The sequence below is a fragment of the Geotrypetes seraphini genome, chromosome 10 (genome assembly GCF_902459505.1).
Source record: "Geotrypetes seraphini chromosome 10, aGeoSer1.1, whole genome shotgun sequence".
Taxonomy (NCBI): Eukaryota; Metazoa; Chordata; class Amphibia; order Gymnophiona; family Dermophiidae; genus Geotrypetes; species Geotrypetes seraphini.
The window spans coordinates 130,793,037-130,808,114 of NC_047093.1; the positions used below are offsets into that span (position 1 = coordinate 130,793,037).

Below are 15,078 nucleotides of genomic sequence, written 5' to 3' on the forward strand. Positions count from 1 at the left end.
CTGAAAATCAAGCTTAATTCCCATGTGACTTCTGAAGCCTTCACACTACATTCTGCTAGGCAGTGCCAGTTTTGATTCCTACAGTATTTTGGGGAAGAGAAGAAATGAATACAGTTCTGCCGGCAAAGACTTTGGGCTTGCATGCGACAGAGCTACCAAGTTGTCCAGTTTCAGAACGAAGACTTTTTTGGTTGGCCTTGGTTTTGAATTTGCCACTCAAAACAGTGTAGCATTTAGTCTCTGATCTTACCATCGAAATCAGTGCAGCGGATATTAGAAATTAAAAAGTATGAGGAGAGACTGGAAGCCCTGAATATGTATACCCTAGAGGAAAGGAGGGACAGGGGAGATATTATTCAGCGATCAAATACTTGAAGGGTATTAACGTGGAACAAAATCTTTTCCAGAGAAAGGAAAATGGTAAAACCAGAGGATACTTGAGGTTGAGGGGTGGTAGATTCAAGAGCAATGTTAGGAAATTCTACTTTACTGACAGGGTGGTGGATACCTGGAATACGCTCCCCAGAGATGTGGTGGAGAGGAAAACGGTGACTGAGTTCAAAGAAGCGTGGGATGAACACAGAGGATCTAGAATCAGAAAATAATATTAAATATTGGACTAAGGCCAGTACTGGGTAGACTTACATGGTCTTTATATGGCTGTTTGGGGGAGGATGGGCTGGGGAGGGCTTCAATGGCTGGGAGGGTGTAGATGGGCTGGAGTAAGTTTTGACAGAGATTTCGGCACTTGGAACCCAAGCACAGTACTGGGTAGAGCTTTGGATTCTTGCCCAGAAATAGCTAAGAAGAAAAAATAAAAAAAAAAAAATTAAATTGAATCAGGTTGGGCAAACTGGATGGACCATGTTACTATGTAAATCCAAGACTGGTCTAAAATTTTCCCCTAAGGCTGGGCAACTTAATATTTTAGTTGAGAAATAAGTTCAGGTTCCAGTTGTGATGTTTGCAAGAAGATGGGGAGCCTCTGAGGCCATTTGTTTTTAATTTGCAATTTGAAATAACGTATGAAGTAATAATCGGTCTGGGTTTGTCAAGTAATAGTCCTTTCTTTTAAATTGTTAACTACTTTCTCTCCTAATAAGTGGCCTCTCCACTTTAAGAAAGGTGGTTTAACAAAGAGTCTGTTTATTTCCTTAGAATTATTTAATTTAATTTATAATTCAGGTTTAGATTCTGTTTTTCTAAAAGACAAGTGTATTACCAGAGGTCATTTGTTATTAGCAGGATGAAGAGAAGCATCAGAAGGGTCCAATGGCTTACCTCTAATGTGGGCTTGTAAAAGTGGTTGTAATATTATGACTGTCTTCAATTATGCCAACTGTGTCCTTGAATGATCATTCCCCCCCAATATACAAACCTTACAGTTTCATTTACTATCCATGTTGGAAGGGAAGTCTAATAGCTTCTAGATCTATGGAGATTAATCATCATTTCTTTGGTCTCAGATACCCTTTTAAACCCCTTTTTGTACCATGGCATAAAGGTGGAGGTGATGTCCAATTTCCAAATGCTGTACATTCAAGTGTTCTTGACCCATCTCTCACAAAGCCATCCTCACAGGAAAAGTCACAGCTGGAGTTGTAGGTGAAATCTCCAAACAGATTGGAGCAATTCATGAGTCCATTTTCTGGGTCCTCCAAACGAGGGCATCTCACAGCTGTAATAATATGGAAAATGGGAGAATATTGCAGAAATTTTAATGAATTATTACATAGCAGATTAAAGTTTAACAATCAGGAACTTTAATTTCAACTGTCTTCTGATTCTCTCATCACATTCCCTATGCGGTAATCAAAAGGAAGGCGCAAACAAGGCGGACTTGAAGATTATCCTGACTTTCAGTCTCAGGAATAGATTGAAGAGAGTGTGGATCTTTCAGCTAGCAACCTCTCTGTATCTTTAAATCACCTGCTGTAACTGGCCCAAAGCGTGAGGGTCATATTGGATACTGGAACTAACCCCCCACGGCTCCCACACAATATCAAGCAATGGTCCTCTGAAACTCAAGCTTAATTCCCATGTGACTTCTGAAGCCTTCACACTACATTCTGCTAGGCAGTGCCAGTTTTGATTCCTACAGTATTTTGGGGAAGAGAAGAAATGAATACAGTTCTGCCGGCAAAGACTTTGAGCTTGCATGCGACAGAGCTACCAAGTTGTCCAGTTTCAGAACGAAGACTTTTTTGGTTGGCCTTGGCTTTGAATTTGCCACTCAAAACAGTGTAGCATTTAGTCTCTGATCTTACCATCGAAATCAGTGCAGCGGATATTAGAAATTAAAAAGTATGAGGAGAGACTGGAAGCCCTGAATATGTATACCCTAGAGGAAAGGAGGGACAGGGGAGATATTATTCAGTGATCAAATACTTGAAGGGTATTAACGTGGAACAAAATCTTTTCCAGAGAAAGGAAAATGGTAAAACCAGAGGATATTTGAGGTTGAGGGGTGGTAGATTCAAGAGCAATGTTAGGAAATTCTACTTTACTGACAGGGTGGTGGATACCTGGAATACGCTCCCCAGAGATGTGGTGGAGAGGAAAACGGTGACTGAGTTCAAAGAAGCGTGGGATGAACACAGAGGATCTAGAATCAGAAAATAATATTAAATATTGGACTAAGGCCAGTACTGGGTAGACTTACATGGTCTTTATATGGCTGTTTGGGGGAGGATGGGCTGGGGAGGGCTTCAATGGCTGGGAGGGTGTAGATGGGCTGGAGTAAGTTTTGACAGAGATTTCGGCACTTGGAACCCAAGCACAGTACTGGGTAGAGCTTTGGATTCTTGCCCAGAAATAGCTAAGAAGAAAAAATTAAAAAAAAAAATTAAATTGAATCAGGTTGGGCAAACTGGATGGACCATGTTACTATGTAAATCCAAGACTGGTCTAAAATTTTCCCCTAAGGCTGGGCAACTTAATATTTTAGTTGAGAAATAAGTTCAGGTTCCAGTTGTGATGTTTGCAAGAAGATGGGGAGCCTCAGAGGCCATTTGTTTTTAATTTGCAATTTGAAATAACGTATGAAGTAATAATCGGTCTGGGTTTGTCAAGTAATAGTCCTTTCTTTTAAATTGTTAACTACTTTCTCTCCTAATAAGTGGCCTCTCCACTTTAAGAAAGGTGGTTTAACAAAGAGTCTGTTTATTTCCTTAGAATTATTTAATTTAATTTATAATACAGGTTTAGATTCTGTTTTTCTAAAAGACAAGTGTATTACCAGAGGTCATTTGTTATTAGCAGGATGAAGAGAAGCATCAGAAGGGTCCAATGGCTTACCTCTAATGTGGGCTTGTAAAAGTGGTTGTAATATTATGACTGTCTTCAATTATGCCAACTGTGTCCTTGAATGATCATTCCCCCCCCAATATACAAACCTTACAGTTTCATTTACTATCCATGTTGGAAGGGAAGTCTAATAGCTTCTAGATCTATGGAGATTAATCATCATTTCTTTGGTCTCAGATACCCTTTTAAACCCCTTTTTGTACCATGGCATAAAGGTGGAGGTGATGTCCAATTTCCAAATGCTGTACATTCAAGTGTTCTTGACCCATCTCTCACAAAGCCATCCTCACAGGAAAAGTCACAGCTGGAGTTGTAGGTGAAATCTCCAAACAGATTGGAGCAATTCATGAGTCCATTTTCTGGGTCCTCCAAACGAGGGCATCTCACAGCTGTAATAATATGGAAAATGGGAGAATATTGCAGAAATTTTAATGAATTATTACATAGCGGATTAAAGTTTAACAATCAGGAACTTTAATTTCAACTGTCTTCTGATTCTCTCATCACATTCACTATGCGGTAATCAAAAGATAGAAGAAGTGACATTTCCCGGTTCATAGACAACCCCGCGAAAGACAAGGCGTGCGCCGACAACAGCGCAAGACGGAGGCGCGCGCTATAGAAAATTACAGTTTTTAGGGGCTCCGACGGGGGGGGTTTTGTTGGGGAGCCCCCCCCAGTTTACTTAATAGAGATCGCGCCGGCGTTGTGGGGGGTTTGGGGGTGTTGTAACCCTCCACATTTTACTGTAAACTGAACTTTTTCCCTAAAAACAGGGAAAAAGTGAAGTTTTCAGTAAAATGTGGGGGGTTACATCCCCCCCAAACCCCCCCACAACGCCCCCACAACGCGGCGCGATCTCTATTAAGTAAAGTGGGGGGGGTTCCCCCCACACACCCCTGTCGGAGCCCTAAAAACAGTAATTTTCTGCGGCGCGCACCTCCGTACTGCGCTCAATTGTCTGCACGCACCTTTGTCCCGACACCCATTTCCCTAATTTCTCTATTGTGAGCTAAGTATTTCTTGATCCCTTTGTAATCAGCAAAAGGCTAGAACAGTAGCAGTCTAATAAGTAACATTACGTAATCTAATTGCACATTTTAAACCCTCCACCTACCATGGCATGATGGTGGGGATGTTGTCCAGTTTCCAAGCGATGCACACTTGAGTGTTCTTGATCCATCTCTCACAAACCCTCTGTCACAAGAGAACTCACAGCTGGTGTTAAAAGTGAAATTTCCAAAGAAATGGGAACAATCCATAAATCCCCGGTCTGGGGTCTCCAACACTGGACATCTCACAGCTGCAATATTAAGGGTGTAATTTTATAATTGAATGCACGTGAAAATAGTACTCACATACTTTTCTCTGTGCAAATACTGGCAAATTTTAAGAATGAAAGTATGCACATACGTCTGCTTTGAAAAGTATCCTATTCGTAGAGCAGATACAAATTTGTGCATGTGAATTTGTATGCATTCTGGGATGTACACTTTACAAAAAGGAGCAATTTAGATACGAGGTATAAATCCGAGTTTAGGCATTTTGTGGAATGTGCACAAAAATCCAGTAATGAAAATGACTGTTTTCAAAAAAGGAAAACATTCTTTTTTATTTTGAAACTGGCCCTTTCTCAGATGGGTTGGATCCCAGTGCTTCGGTCTTTTTAAACCACTTTTGAAAAATAAAATCCAAAGAAAAATCACGCAAAACAAGCCATTGGGATATAGGAGAAGCCAGTAGACTGGCCACTTAGACGTCCCAGCAGAGCAGTGGGGCACCCTAGGGGGCGCTGCAGTGAACTTCACATAAAAAGTCCCAGGTACACATCTCACCATCTAATATTGTATGATGAGCCCTAGAAAACGCACCCAAAACCTATGGCACTCAACTGTACACCACACTAATAGCCCTTATACTTGCAAGTGTCACCTATATGTAGTACAGTGGGATTAGGGCGGGGTTTGGAGGGCTCACGTATTCCATCATTAGTGCTGTAGTTCACTACACTGTCCACCAGGTGACTCCAAGAACCTGCTTGCTGCTCTAATATAACTAGCCATAGCATCTGAAGCTGTCATACAGGCCGGTGTCTACCGTTTCATTCACATCTTTGGGGGTGGGAGGGAGTTAGTGGCCACTAGGGGAGTAAGGGGAGTCATGCCTTTATGCCTCGAAAGGTTATCTGGTCAGTTTGGCCACGTTTTGGCACTTACTTGTTGTTAAAACAGATCTAGCCTCAAGCATCCAAACTGTGCCCTAGACTTACTCTACAATGTTCCATTATTGCATAAAAATGTCCTGCCCAAAACAAGGCCCCCCCCCCTTGATATTTAGATGCACCGCAGAAGTGTGGAGGGGCATTTTCGAAAAGGACCTCTAAGTCCAATTTTAGCATTTCCTGCAAGACGACCAAATTCGGAAGCTCAGAAATGTCCACATTTGAAAAGCGAAATACTCGGGATGGATATGGCAAAGAAGGCAGAGGGGCTGGAATCGCTATGGGTCAAATTGCCGGGAAACAAGGGTGCAGTCATAAAACTGGGGCTATACTATCGCCCACCTGGTACACCGGAAGGAGTCGGACACGACTTGGAAGCTGAACTGAGACAAGAATGCAGGACTGGAAGTGTAACAGTGATGGGGGACTTCAACTACCCGGGGATTGACTGGAGTATGGGTCACTCCAACTGCACTAGGGAAACAGGATTTGTAGAAGCTGTGAGGGACTGCTTCATGGAGCAACTAGTCAGGGAACCGACGCGAGGGAGTGCTACTCTTGACCTCATCCTAAACGGATTAGGGGGGCCTGCAAGAGGGGTAGAAGTGGGAGGACCACTAGGCAACAGTGACCACAACGCGATCAGATTCACATTAGAAAGGGGGACACCCACAGGAAGGAGGACCGCAACGACTGCGCTCAATTTCAGGAAAGGGAACTATGTTGCTATGAGGGAAATGGTGGGGAGGAAGCTCAGAAACATCCTTAGGATGGAGACTGTAGGAAGCGCCTGGACCCTATTCAGGGACACCCTGCAGGAAGCACAAAGAAAGTACGTCCCCAGTTTCAGAAAAGGCGGCAAGAACAAGCGGTCAAAGGACCCGGTTTGGATCTCAACAGAAGTAAAGAGGGCAATAAATGACAAAAAAGTATCCTTCCGGCGATGGAAAAAGGACCCAACGGAGGAAAATCACCAGGCGCACAGGAAATGCCAAAAGGAATGCCACCGAGAGGTTAGAAAAGCAAAAGGGAAATATGAAGAGGGGCTGGCCAGGGAGGCGAAAAACTTCAAGGCATTCTTCAGTTACGTAAAGGGGAAGCGACCAGCGAGAGAGGAGGTGGGGCCGTTGGACGATGGGGATAGAAAGGGAGTGATTAAGGAGGATAAACAGGTAGCTGAGAGGTTGAACACGTTCTTCTCGTCGGTTTTCACGAGAGAAGACACATCTAATATACCGGACTCAGAGGAACTCATGAGCGGGGAACAGGCTGAAAAATTGGAACACATAGAGGTAAGTAAGGAGGATGTCCTCAAACAGATAGACAGGTTAAAATGCGGCAAATCGCCGGGCCCGGACGGGATCCACCCAAGGGTTCTGAAGGAACTAAGACAAGAAATAGCGGGCACAATCCAGCATGTTTACAACCTATCCTTGAAAACTGGAGAGGTACCAGAGGACTGGAAATTGGCGAATGTCACACCTATCTTCAAGAAGGGATCGAGGGGTGACCCCGGGAACTACAGGCCGGTGAGCCTGACTTCAATTACAGGGAAGATGGTGGAAGCTATGATCAAGGACAGTATTTGCGAGCACATCGAGAGAAATGGCCTACTGAGAACAAGCCAGCATGGATTCTGTAAGGGAAGGTCATGCTTAACGAACCTTCTGTACTTCTTCGAGGGAATAAGCAGTCGGGTGGACAATGGGGAACCTATAGACATCATTTACCTCGATTTTCAAAAGGCTTTCGACAAGGTGCCACACGAAAGGCTGCTTAGGAAGCTGTGGAACCACGGGGTTGGAGGGGATGTGCACAGATGGATCAAGCACTGGTTGTCGGGTAGACTGCAAAGGGTCGGAGTGAAGGGCCAATATTCTGAATGGCAGGGAGTCACGAGCGGTGTGCCACAGGGATCGGTGCTGGGGCCGTTACTCTTCAACATATTTATCAATGACCTGGAAAAGGAGGCAAAGTGCGAAGTTATAAAATTTGCAGACGATACCAAATTGTGCGGTAGAGTTAGGTCCAGGGAGGAGTGTGAGGACCTGCAAAGGGACCTGGACAAGCTGGAAGACTGGGCAAACAAATGGCAAATGCGCTTTAACGTGGAAAAATGCAAGGTCATGCATATAGGGAAAAAGAACCCGTTGTTCAACTACAAATTGGGGGGGGCATTGTTGGGAGACAGCAGACTTGAGAGAGACTTGGGTGTACTGGTGGATGCATCACTGAAGCCATCTGCACAGTGCGCAGCAGCCTCGAAAAAAGCCAACAGGATGCTGGGCATCATAAAGAGGGGCATAACAACCAGGACGCGGGAAGTCATCATGCCATTGTATCGAGCGATGGTGCGTCCACATCTGGAATACTGCGTTCAGTACTGGTCGCCGCACCTCAAGAAGGACATGGCGGTACTTGAGAGAGTCCAAAGGAGAGCAACGAAACTGGTAAAGGGGCTGGAACACTGCCCATACGCCGAGAGATTAGATAGGCTGGGGCTCTTCTCTCTGGAAAAAAGGAGGCTCAGGGGAGATATGATAGAGACCTTCAAGATCATGAGGGGCATAGAGAGGGTGGATAGGGACAGATTCTTTAGACTGAAGGGGACAACAAGTACGAGGGGGCATTCGGAGAAACTGAAGGGAGATAGGTTCAAAACAAATGCAAGGAAGTTTTTTTTCACCCAAAGGGTCGTGGACACATGGAATGCGCTACCGGAGGAAGTGATCAGGCAGAGTACGGTACAGGGATTCAAACAGGGATTGGACGGATTCCTGAGGGATAAAGGGATCGTGGGATACTGAGAGAGATGCTGGGATGTAACACAGGTATAGAAAGCTAACCAGGTAATAAGTATAGAAACCCAACAGGTCGTACATGTGCAAGACCGGAGGGTTAGGACTACGATGGGAAGATAGGACTTAAATGAGAAACCAAGGTGGCAAGGGAGCCCCTTCTGGTGATGCAGACAGGTCGTGACCTGTTTGGGCCGCCGCGGGAGCGGACTGCCGGGCAGGATGGACCTATGGTCTGACCCGGCGGAGGCACTGCTTATGTTCTTATGTTATGTTCTTATGTATCTATTTCTTTTGTAAATCGCCTATTTGGACGTTTTGGCTGACAGGACATCCAAAGGACATCCAACCTTAGGAAGCCTAACTGCATTTTTGACCACAGAAATGATCAAAGTCCAAAATATCCAAACCCAGACCATTTGGACGTGGGAGGAGCCAGCATTACGCGTGGACCAGGGGTCTCAAAGTCCCTCCTCGAGGGCCGCAATCCAGTCGGGTTTTCAGGTTTTCCCTAATGAATAGGCATGAGATCTGTGTGCATGCGCTGCTTTTGATGCATGTTCATTGGGGAAATCCTGAAAACCCGACTGGATTGCGGCCCTCAAGGAGGGACTTTGAGATCCCTGATATAAGAGCACTAAATAAACATGATTTTTTTTTTGTAAGCCACAGCCAGCATTTTAAAAAGATCTCTTTTCGCTAAAATATTGACTCATAAGTGTTTTTTTTTTTAACATAATTGATATGATGTAGAATTCTCAATAAAAGATTAAAATAGAAAAAAAAAAATGTTTTGTTACTTTAAAAGAATGACAAAGATTTTGGAGCAACTTCTAATAGTCTGTCGTAACTTTTATTACTTAATGTGGTACATTGCAACATACTTATACTGCCTATGATGTATACATTTTCTGAGTCTTCATGTTAGAAAATGCTGTGGCTGCCTTCTCCGGTGCCAGGTTGCTGCCCTGATTCTTTTCGCCTTTCATTAAGCAAGCTTCACACCGTTTGCTTTGCAACTTTGGGAAGGATTTCATGAGCTTTACAATCCAATAAAATTGCGCACGATTCTGGTAAACAACAGGCCGCAATATACCTTTTAACCCCCCCCAAACTCATACCATGGCATGATGGTGCAGCTGCGGTCCAGTTTCCAAACGTTTCGCACGCGAGTGTCCTTGACCCCTCTAGCTCAAACCCGTCCTCACAGGAAAAAAGACAGCTGGAGTTATACGTGAAGTCTCCAAAGAAATGGGAGCAATCCACGGTTCCCCGGTCTGGCGCTTCCAACCCTGAACATTTCACAGCTGAAATATACAACAGGCAGAAAAATATGCTATCAGAAAAGGACTATTGAGGTGTCCTTTTACGAAACTGCGAGAGCGGTATGGCCGGCGCTGCTCCCGATGCTCATTGAGTTCCTATGAGCATCGGGAGCAGTGCAGGTCATTCGGTACTCCCCGCGCTAGAAACTGCTATTGCGGTTTCGGAAAAGAGGGGGTTAGTCGGGATGTACATTCATTCATTCATTTATTTAATTAGATTTCTATCCCGTTGTCCCCCAGGAGCTCAGAACGGGTTACAGGTTTAACATACACAATTTCTGTACAAGTTTACAATACAAGTTTTTATTTCAACTTGATATATACTAGGGTCTAATATTAATATGTATAATATACAGTTTGCTGGTTACAATTTGCTATAATTGTCCTTACGACGCAAGGTTTCCAGTACACTTAATTCGACACACAGAAAGTTACAGTGTATGCTACAAGTTATTCTTGTGTGACACAAACTGGTTCTGGTACCAATATACAGTGGTACCTCGGTTTACGAGTGCACCGGTTTGCGAGACGAGCAAAACATTTGCAAAATCGGTGCCTCGGAAACTGAGCGTGCCTCGATTTATGAGCGCCCCCCCCCCCCCAACCGTGATCCGGCACCCTCCCCCCCGCGATCCGGCACCCCCCGCCACGAACCAGCACCCCCCCCCTACATTTCTTTGTAGTCAAGGGTCAAGGGTAGGGGTATAGGTGAAGAGGTATGCCTGGCTGCCTGGCTGGCCTGGAACTTTATCTGGACCTTACTTTTAGGCAAGCAGCAGCGGCGGACCGGGGGGATTGAGTCGGCGGTAGGCAAGGTTTCGGGCACTGGAGAGAGGGAGGGGAAGCGATTGTCTGTCCCACTGTCCCCATGCACAGCTTCAGGATGTTGTCTCTGAAAACAGAACATTTCGGCGTTGGGGACAATGGGACAGGCGATCTAAAAACGGGACATATGGTCACATTACGTATTCTGGTCTTCCAAAAATCCATCTCAAACATCTTCAAATGGTCCAAAATACTACTGTTCACTTACTCTTACACATGCATAAATCAGGTCACGTTTCTCCACTTCTTACTCAACACCTCTGGTTACCAATACCTTTCTGTATTCAATTTAAGATTCTCACCATAGCTCAGAAAGTGTTGTTTCCTTGTAATCCTTATCTTTCAGTTCTTATTTCTCCTTAGACACCTGCTAGGGACTTTCATTCAGCTTTGTATTATCATTTTGACTCTTCCTCCTGTTCACTGCTCTCGCTTGGAGTCTATGCGCCTACCCTCTGGAACACCCTTCCCCCAGTCGTATTCTCATTTTCACACCCTTCCCAAAACCCACTCTTTCCCATTTTTCACCTTGGAAGTCTGTCCTGAAACAGACTTGGCCTTCTTTATACATTTTCAATCTGTGCAATCCCTTTAATTTTATCAGATATGTTCCATTTGTATTCATGATTTTTTATTGTTCGCTGCTCCAATTTCACTGAAGGGCGGTATATCGAGAATTTTAATAAACCAAATCTGAACATGGCAGTACAAAAGGGTTTTGGGGGTGCACATGTTTCACCATGAATGCAGTGATTAGAGTGGCTTATGGGCCTGGGCCCTCCTCTCCATGGCTCACTAACCCACCCCCAAGACCGCTTAAGCCACCTCTGTGCAGCTCTACTAGGCTTTCCTATGCCAGGCTGCCAGGTGCTGATGTTCTGGAGGCAGATATGTAAAGTTGTTATTACGATTTTTAGGGGGGGGGGGGTCAGTGATCACTGGGGCAGTGTGTGGGGGTCTGTACTTTGTGTGTTTAGTGCTTATCTGGTCACTTTGGATACCTTCTTGTGACTTAGACCTGGTTGTAGAAGGCCTAAGTCACAACGTCCAGGTTCCGTCGAGGCAGTGTTGCAAAACTTTCGGTTATACATGCAGCACGACTAAATCTAGGACGGCCCACGTCCCGCCCAAATCCTGCTCTCACCACTCCTCCTAAAACGCCTCTTTTAGCTCTGGGCGTACTGCAGCACTGTGAAGGCCTAAGTCATTTTTAGATACGTCTAAAACCCGGTTCGATTATCGGCCCTTGGACGACTTGTCTCACTGATCGTCTAAGTGCCAATTTAGGCCGGTTTTTAGACGCATTTCCATTTTGATTATGAGCCCCATAACCTCAGGGTGCTGAAACAGGGGTTCTAACCACTAGGCCTCTCCTCCAGTTTAACGTGAAAACAGATAAACAAAACGGTTCACTTGCACCCATTAAGAAAACATTATTTACCCTCGCATTCCGGCGGCAGTGAGGTCCAGTCGCCAGCAGTGGAGCACTGCAAAGTCTCTGGTTCAGTCGGAAGAAAGCCTTCCTCGCAGCTGAATTCACAGGTTGACAGATAAGAGAAGTTTCCCAAAGGATGCGAGCAGAGCATTTTTCCTCTTACCGCAGGCTGCAGAGCTTTACATGATACGGCTGAGAAAAGATTAGATCATCGTACAAACAAGCATCAACTCATGCTTTCAAAATACTCGATCCAATCACAAAACTTTCTGGATCTTACAGCGCATCCTCATGGTTCATAGACAACCCCGCGAAAGACAAAGGCGTGCGCCGACAACTGAGCGCAAGATGGAGGCCCGCGCCGAAGAAAATTACAGTTTTTAGGGGATCCGACGGGGGGGGTTTGTTGGGGATCCCCCCCAGTTTACTTAATAGAGATCACGCCGGCGTTATGGGGGGCTTGGGGGGGTTGTAACCGTCCACATTTTACTGTAAACTTAACTTTTTTCCCTAAAAACAGGGAAAAAGTGAAGTTTTCAGTAAAATGTGGGGGGTTACAAACCCCCAAACCCCCCACAATGCCCCCACAACGCGGCGCGATCTCTATTAAGTAAACTGGGGGGGTTCCCCCCCACACACCCCCGTCGGAGCCCTAAAAACAGTAATTTTCTGCGGCGCGCACCCCCGCGCTGTGCTCAATTGTCTGGGTGCGCCTTTGTCCCGGCGCGCTTTTGACCTGACACCCATCCTCATTGGTCTACATTTTTTTTAATATAACTCCCATTTTAAAGTGCAGTACTTCTCAACTTCAAAAAGTCCATATACTGGCATTGTAATCTGGAAGCGGGGACACTTGATCATTTAATTTACCATTGTCCCTGTATAAGATTATTTTGGAATTCAATTTGGACTCAAGTAAATTGTCTATTAGAAAACCATGCTGCATTATCCTATGATACTATTCTGTTTGGCATGTCTATGAGGAAAAAAAGTCAAATATCAGCACATAATAACAAGCTATTATTAATCTTGACTGGGGTTGCTATTCAGCATATTACCAATAACTGGAAAAATTATACTAATCTCAATTATACATTTTGGTGGAATTCGGTATGCCATATTTTTAAGATGGAAAGATCTGGGGGCCATTGGAACGATATTGTAAGAAGTAAACATCATTTTCCTTGGATGAATATATGTACACATAGGGGAGTGGGGGGAGTTTTTCTGGAAATTTCACTAAATTATGTGTTTATATTATATTTATGATATAATTGATTATAATATTTGAAAGAAGGTGGGTGAGACGGGATATAATTTTTATGTTTTTAGAATTATATGAGAATTACAAGTGTTATTGTTGTTCCTAATGATATATTCCTGTACGCTTGCTGTAAGTTTTCAAAATGAATAATGAATTAAAAAAAAAAATAGTCCATATGCTGAAGCAGTGTTCAATCTTATATTAAAAATTAAGGTCGCAGCAATGCCCCAGTGCCATAACCAGACTATAGAAATATTAGGATAGATATACTATCCAGAGACTTGCAAATTGCCTGGTCCATTTGCCACAATAATTTTTTAAAAAATTACATTCATACTTGATTACTTATGATTAAAAATAGCCACAAAAATGTGCATCTGTGTATCTGAAGGCAAACTATCATACGGTAAGTAGTTTTGAATATCCAAAATTACATGTGCCCTTGCCTCACTCTACTCCACCTGCTGAAATGCCCACTAAAAACATGACATAGAAGTGCCCACATTGATTACTGCCCACCCTCCATACAGGTGACATACAACCCTTTCCCCTCAGATAAAATAGTATTTTATCTGCAGAAACGGCTTTTCTTCTTGCCCTAATCAAGGGCATAATTCCAATCCATATGGTTAAGGTTTCTATATAAGGTCAAGACATCTTTACACACAACAGGTTTCTGCCTATACACCAGAGATCATTGACACTAAGGCCCTCTTTCACTAAGGAATGCTAACCGATTAGTGCATGCTACTCAGATTGGCAATGGGTCACGAGCGGAGTTCCGCAGGGGTCGGTGCTGGGACCGCTCCTGTTCAATATATTTATTAACGACCTGGAGGCGGGAACAAAATGTGAGGTCATTAAATTTGCGGATGACACAAAGCTATACAGCAGGGTCAAAACCAAGGAAGACTGCGAAGATCTCCAAAAGGATCTGACGACGCTGGAAAAATGGGCCAAAAAGTGGCAAATGAGCTTCAACATAGGGAAATGCAAGGTCATGCATGTAGGGAAAAAAACCCGATGTTCACGTACAAAATGGGGGGGATCACCACTAGGGGTAAGTAACCTTGAAAGAGACCTGGGAGTGATGGTAGACACAACATTGAAGGCGTTGGCGCAGTGCGCCACAGCCTCAAGGAAAGCAAACAAAATGTTGGGCATCATTAAGAAAGGTATCACGACCAAGAAGAAGGAAGTCATCCTGCCACTATATCGTGCAATGGTGCGCCCGCATCTGGAGTACTGTGTCCAGTACTGGTCACCGTACCTCAAAAAGGACATGGCAGTACTTGAGGGAGTCCAGAGAAGAGCAACAAAGCTAATAAAGGGTATGGAAAACCTCTCATATACTGACAGGCTGAAAGAGCTGGGGCTGTTCTCTCTGGAGAAGCGGAGACTTAGAGGAGACATGACAGGAACCTTCAAGATCATGAAGGGCATAGAAAACGTAGACAAGGACAGATTTTTCAAATTATGGGGAACCACAAGTACAAGGGGGCACTCGGAGAAGTTGAAAGGGGACAGGTTTAGAACAAACGCTAGGAAATTCTTTTTCACTCAGAGAGTGGTGGATACATGGAACTCTGTGATAGGCAGGAGCACAGTGCAGGGCTTCAAAGAAGGTTTAGATAGGTTCCTAGAGGACAAAGGGATTGAGGGGTACAGATAAGAGTAGAGTTAGGTACAGGGATAGGAGTGAGAGGCAAGTATAGGAATAACCAGGGACCACTGATCAGGAATGGGCCTGATGGGCCGCCGCGGGAGTGGACCGCTGGGCGAGATGGACCTCTGGTCTGCCTCAGCGGAGGCAACTTCTTATGTTCTAATGCTAATGCGTTAGTCTACGGATGCATTAGCGTTTAGGGTGCACTAATTCGCTTAGCGCGCCTTAGTAAAAGAGG

General features: G+C 44.4%; 1 protein-coding gene across 1 annotated transcript in view; it reads right to left on the minus strand.

The window, feature by feature from the left end:
• Positions 1–15,078, minus strand: part of SELP (selectin P) — a 169,510-nt gene that overhangs the window by 39,102 nt on the left and 115,330 nt on the right. Inside the window, exons 27-31 of the mRNA XM_033962306.1 lie at positions 11,917–12,102; positions 9,447–9,632; positions 4,424–4,609; positions 3,510–3,695; positions 1,493–1,678 (exon numbers count right to left, since the gene is read on the minus strand). Coding sequence (XP_033818197.1) covers positions 1,493–1,678; positions 3,510–3,695; positions 4,424–4,609; positions 9,447–9,632; positions 11,917–12,102 — 930 coding nt within the window. The remainder of the gene's footprint in view (positions 1–1,492; positions 1,679–3,509; positions 3,696–4,423; positions 4,610–9,446; positions 9,633–11,916; positions 12,103–15,078) is intronic.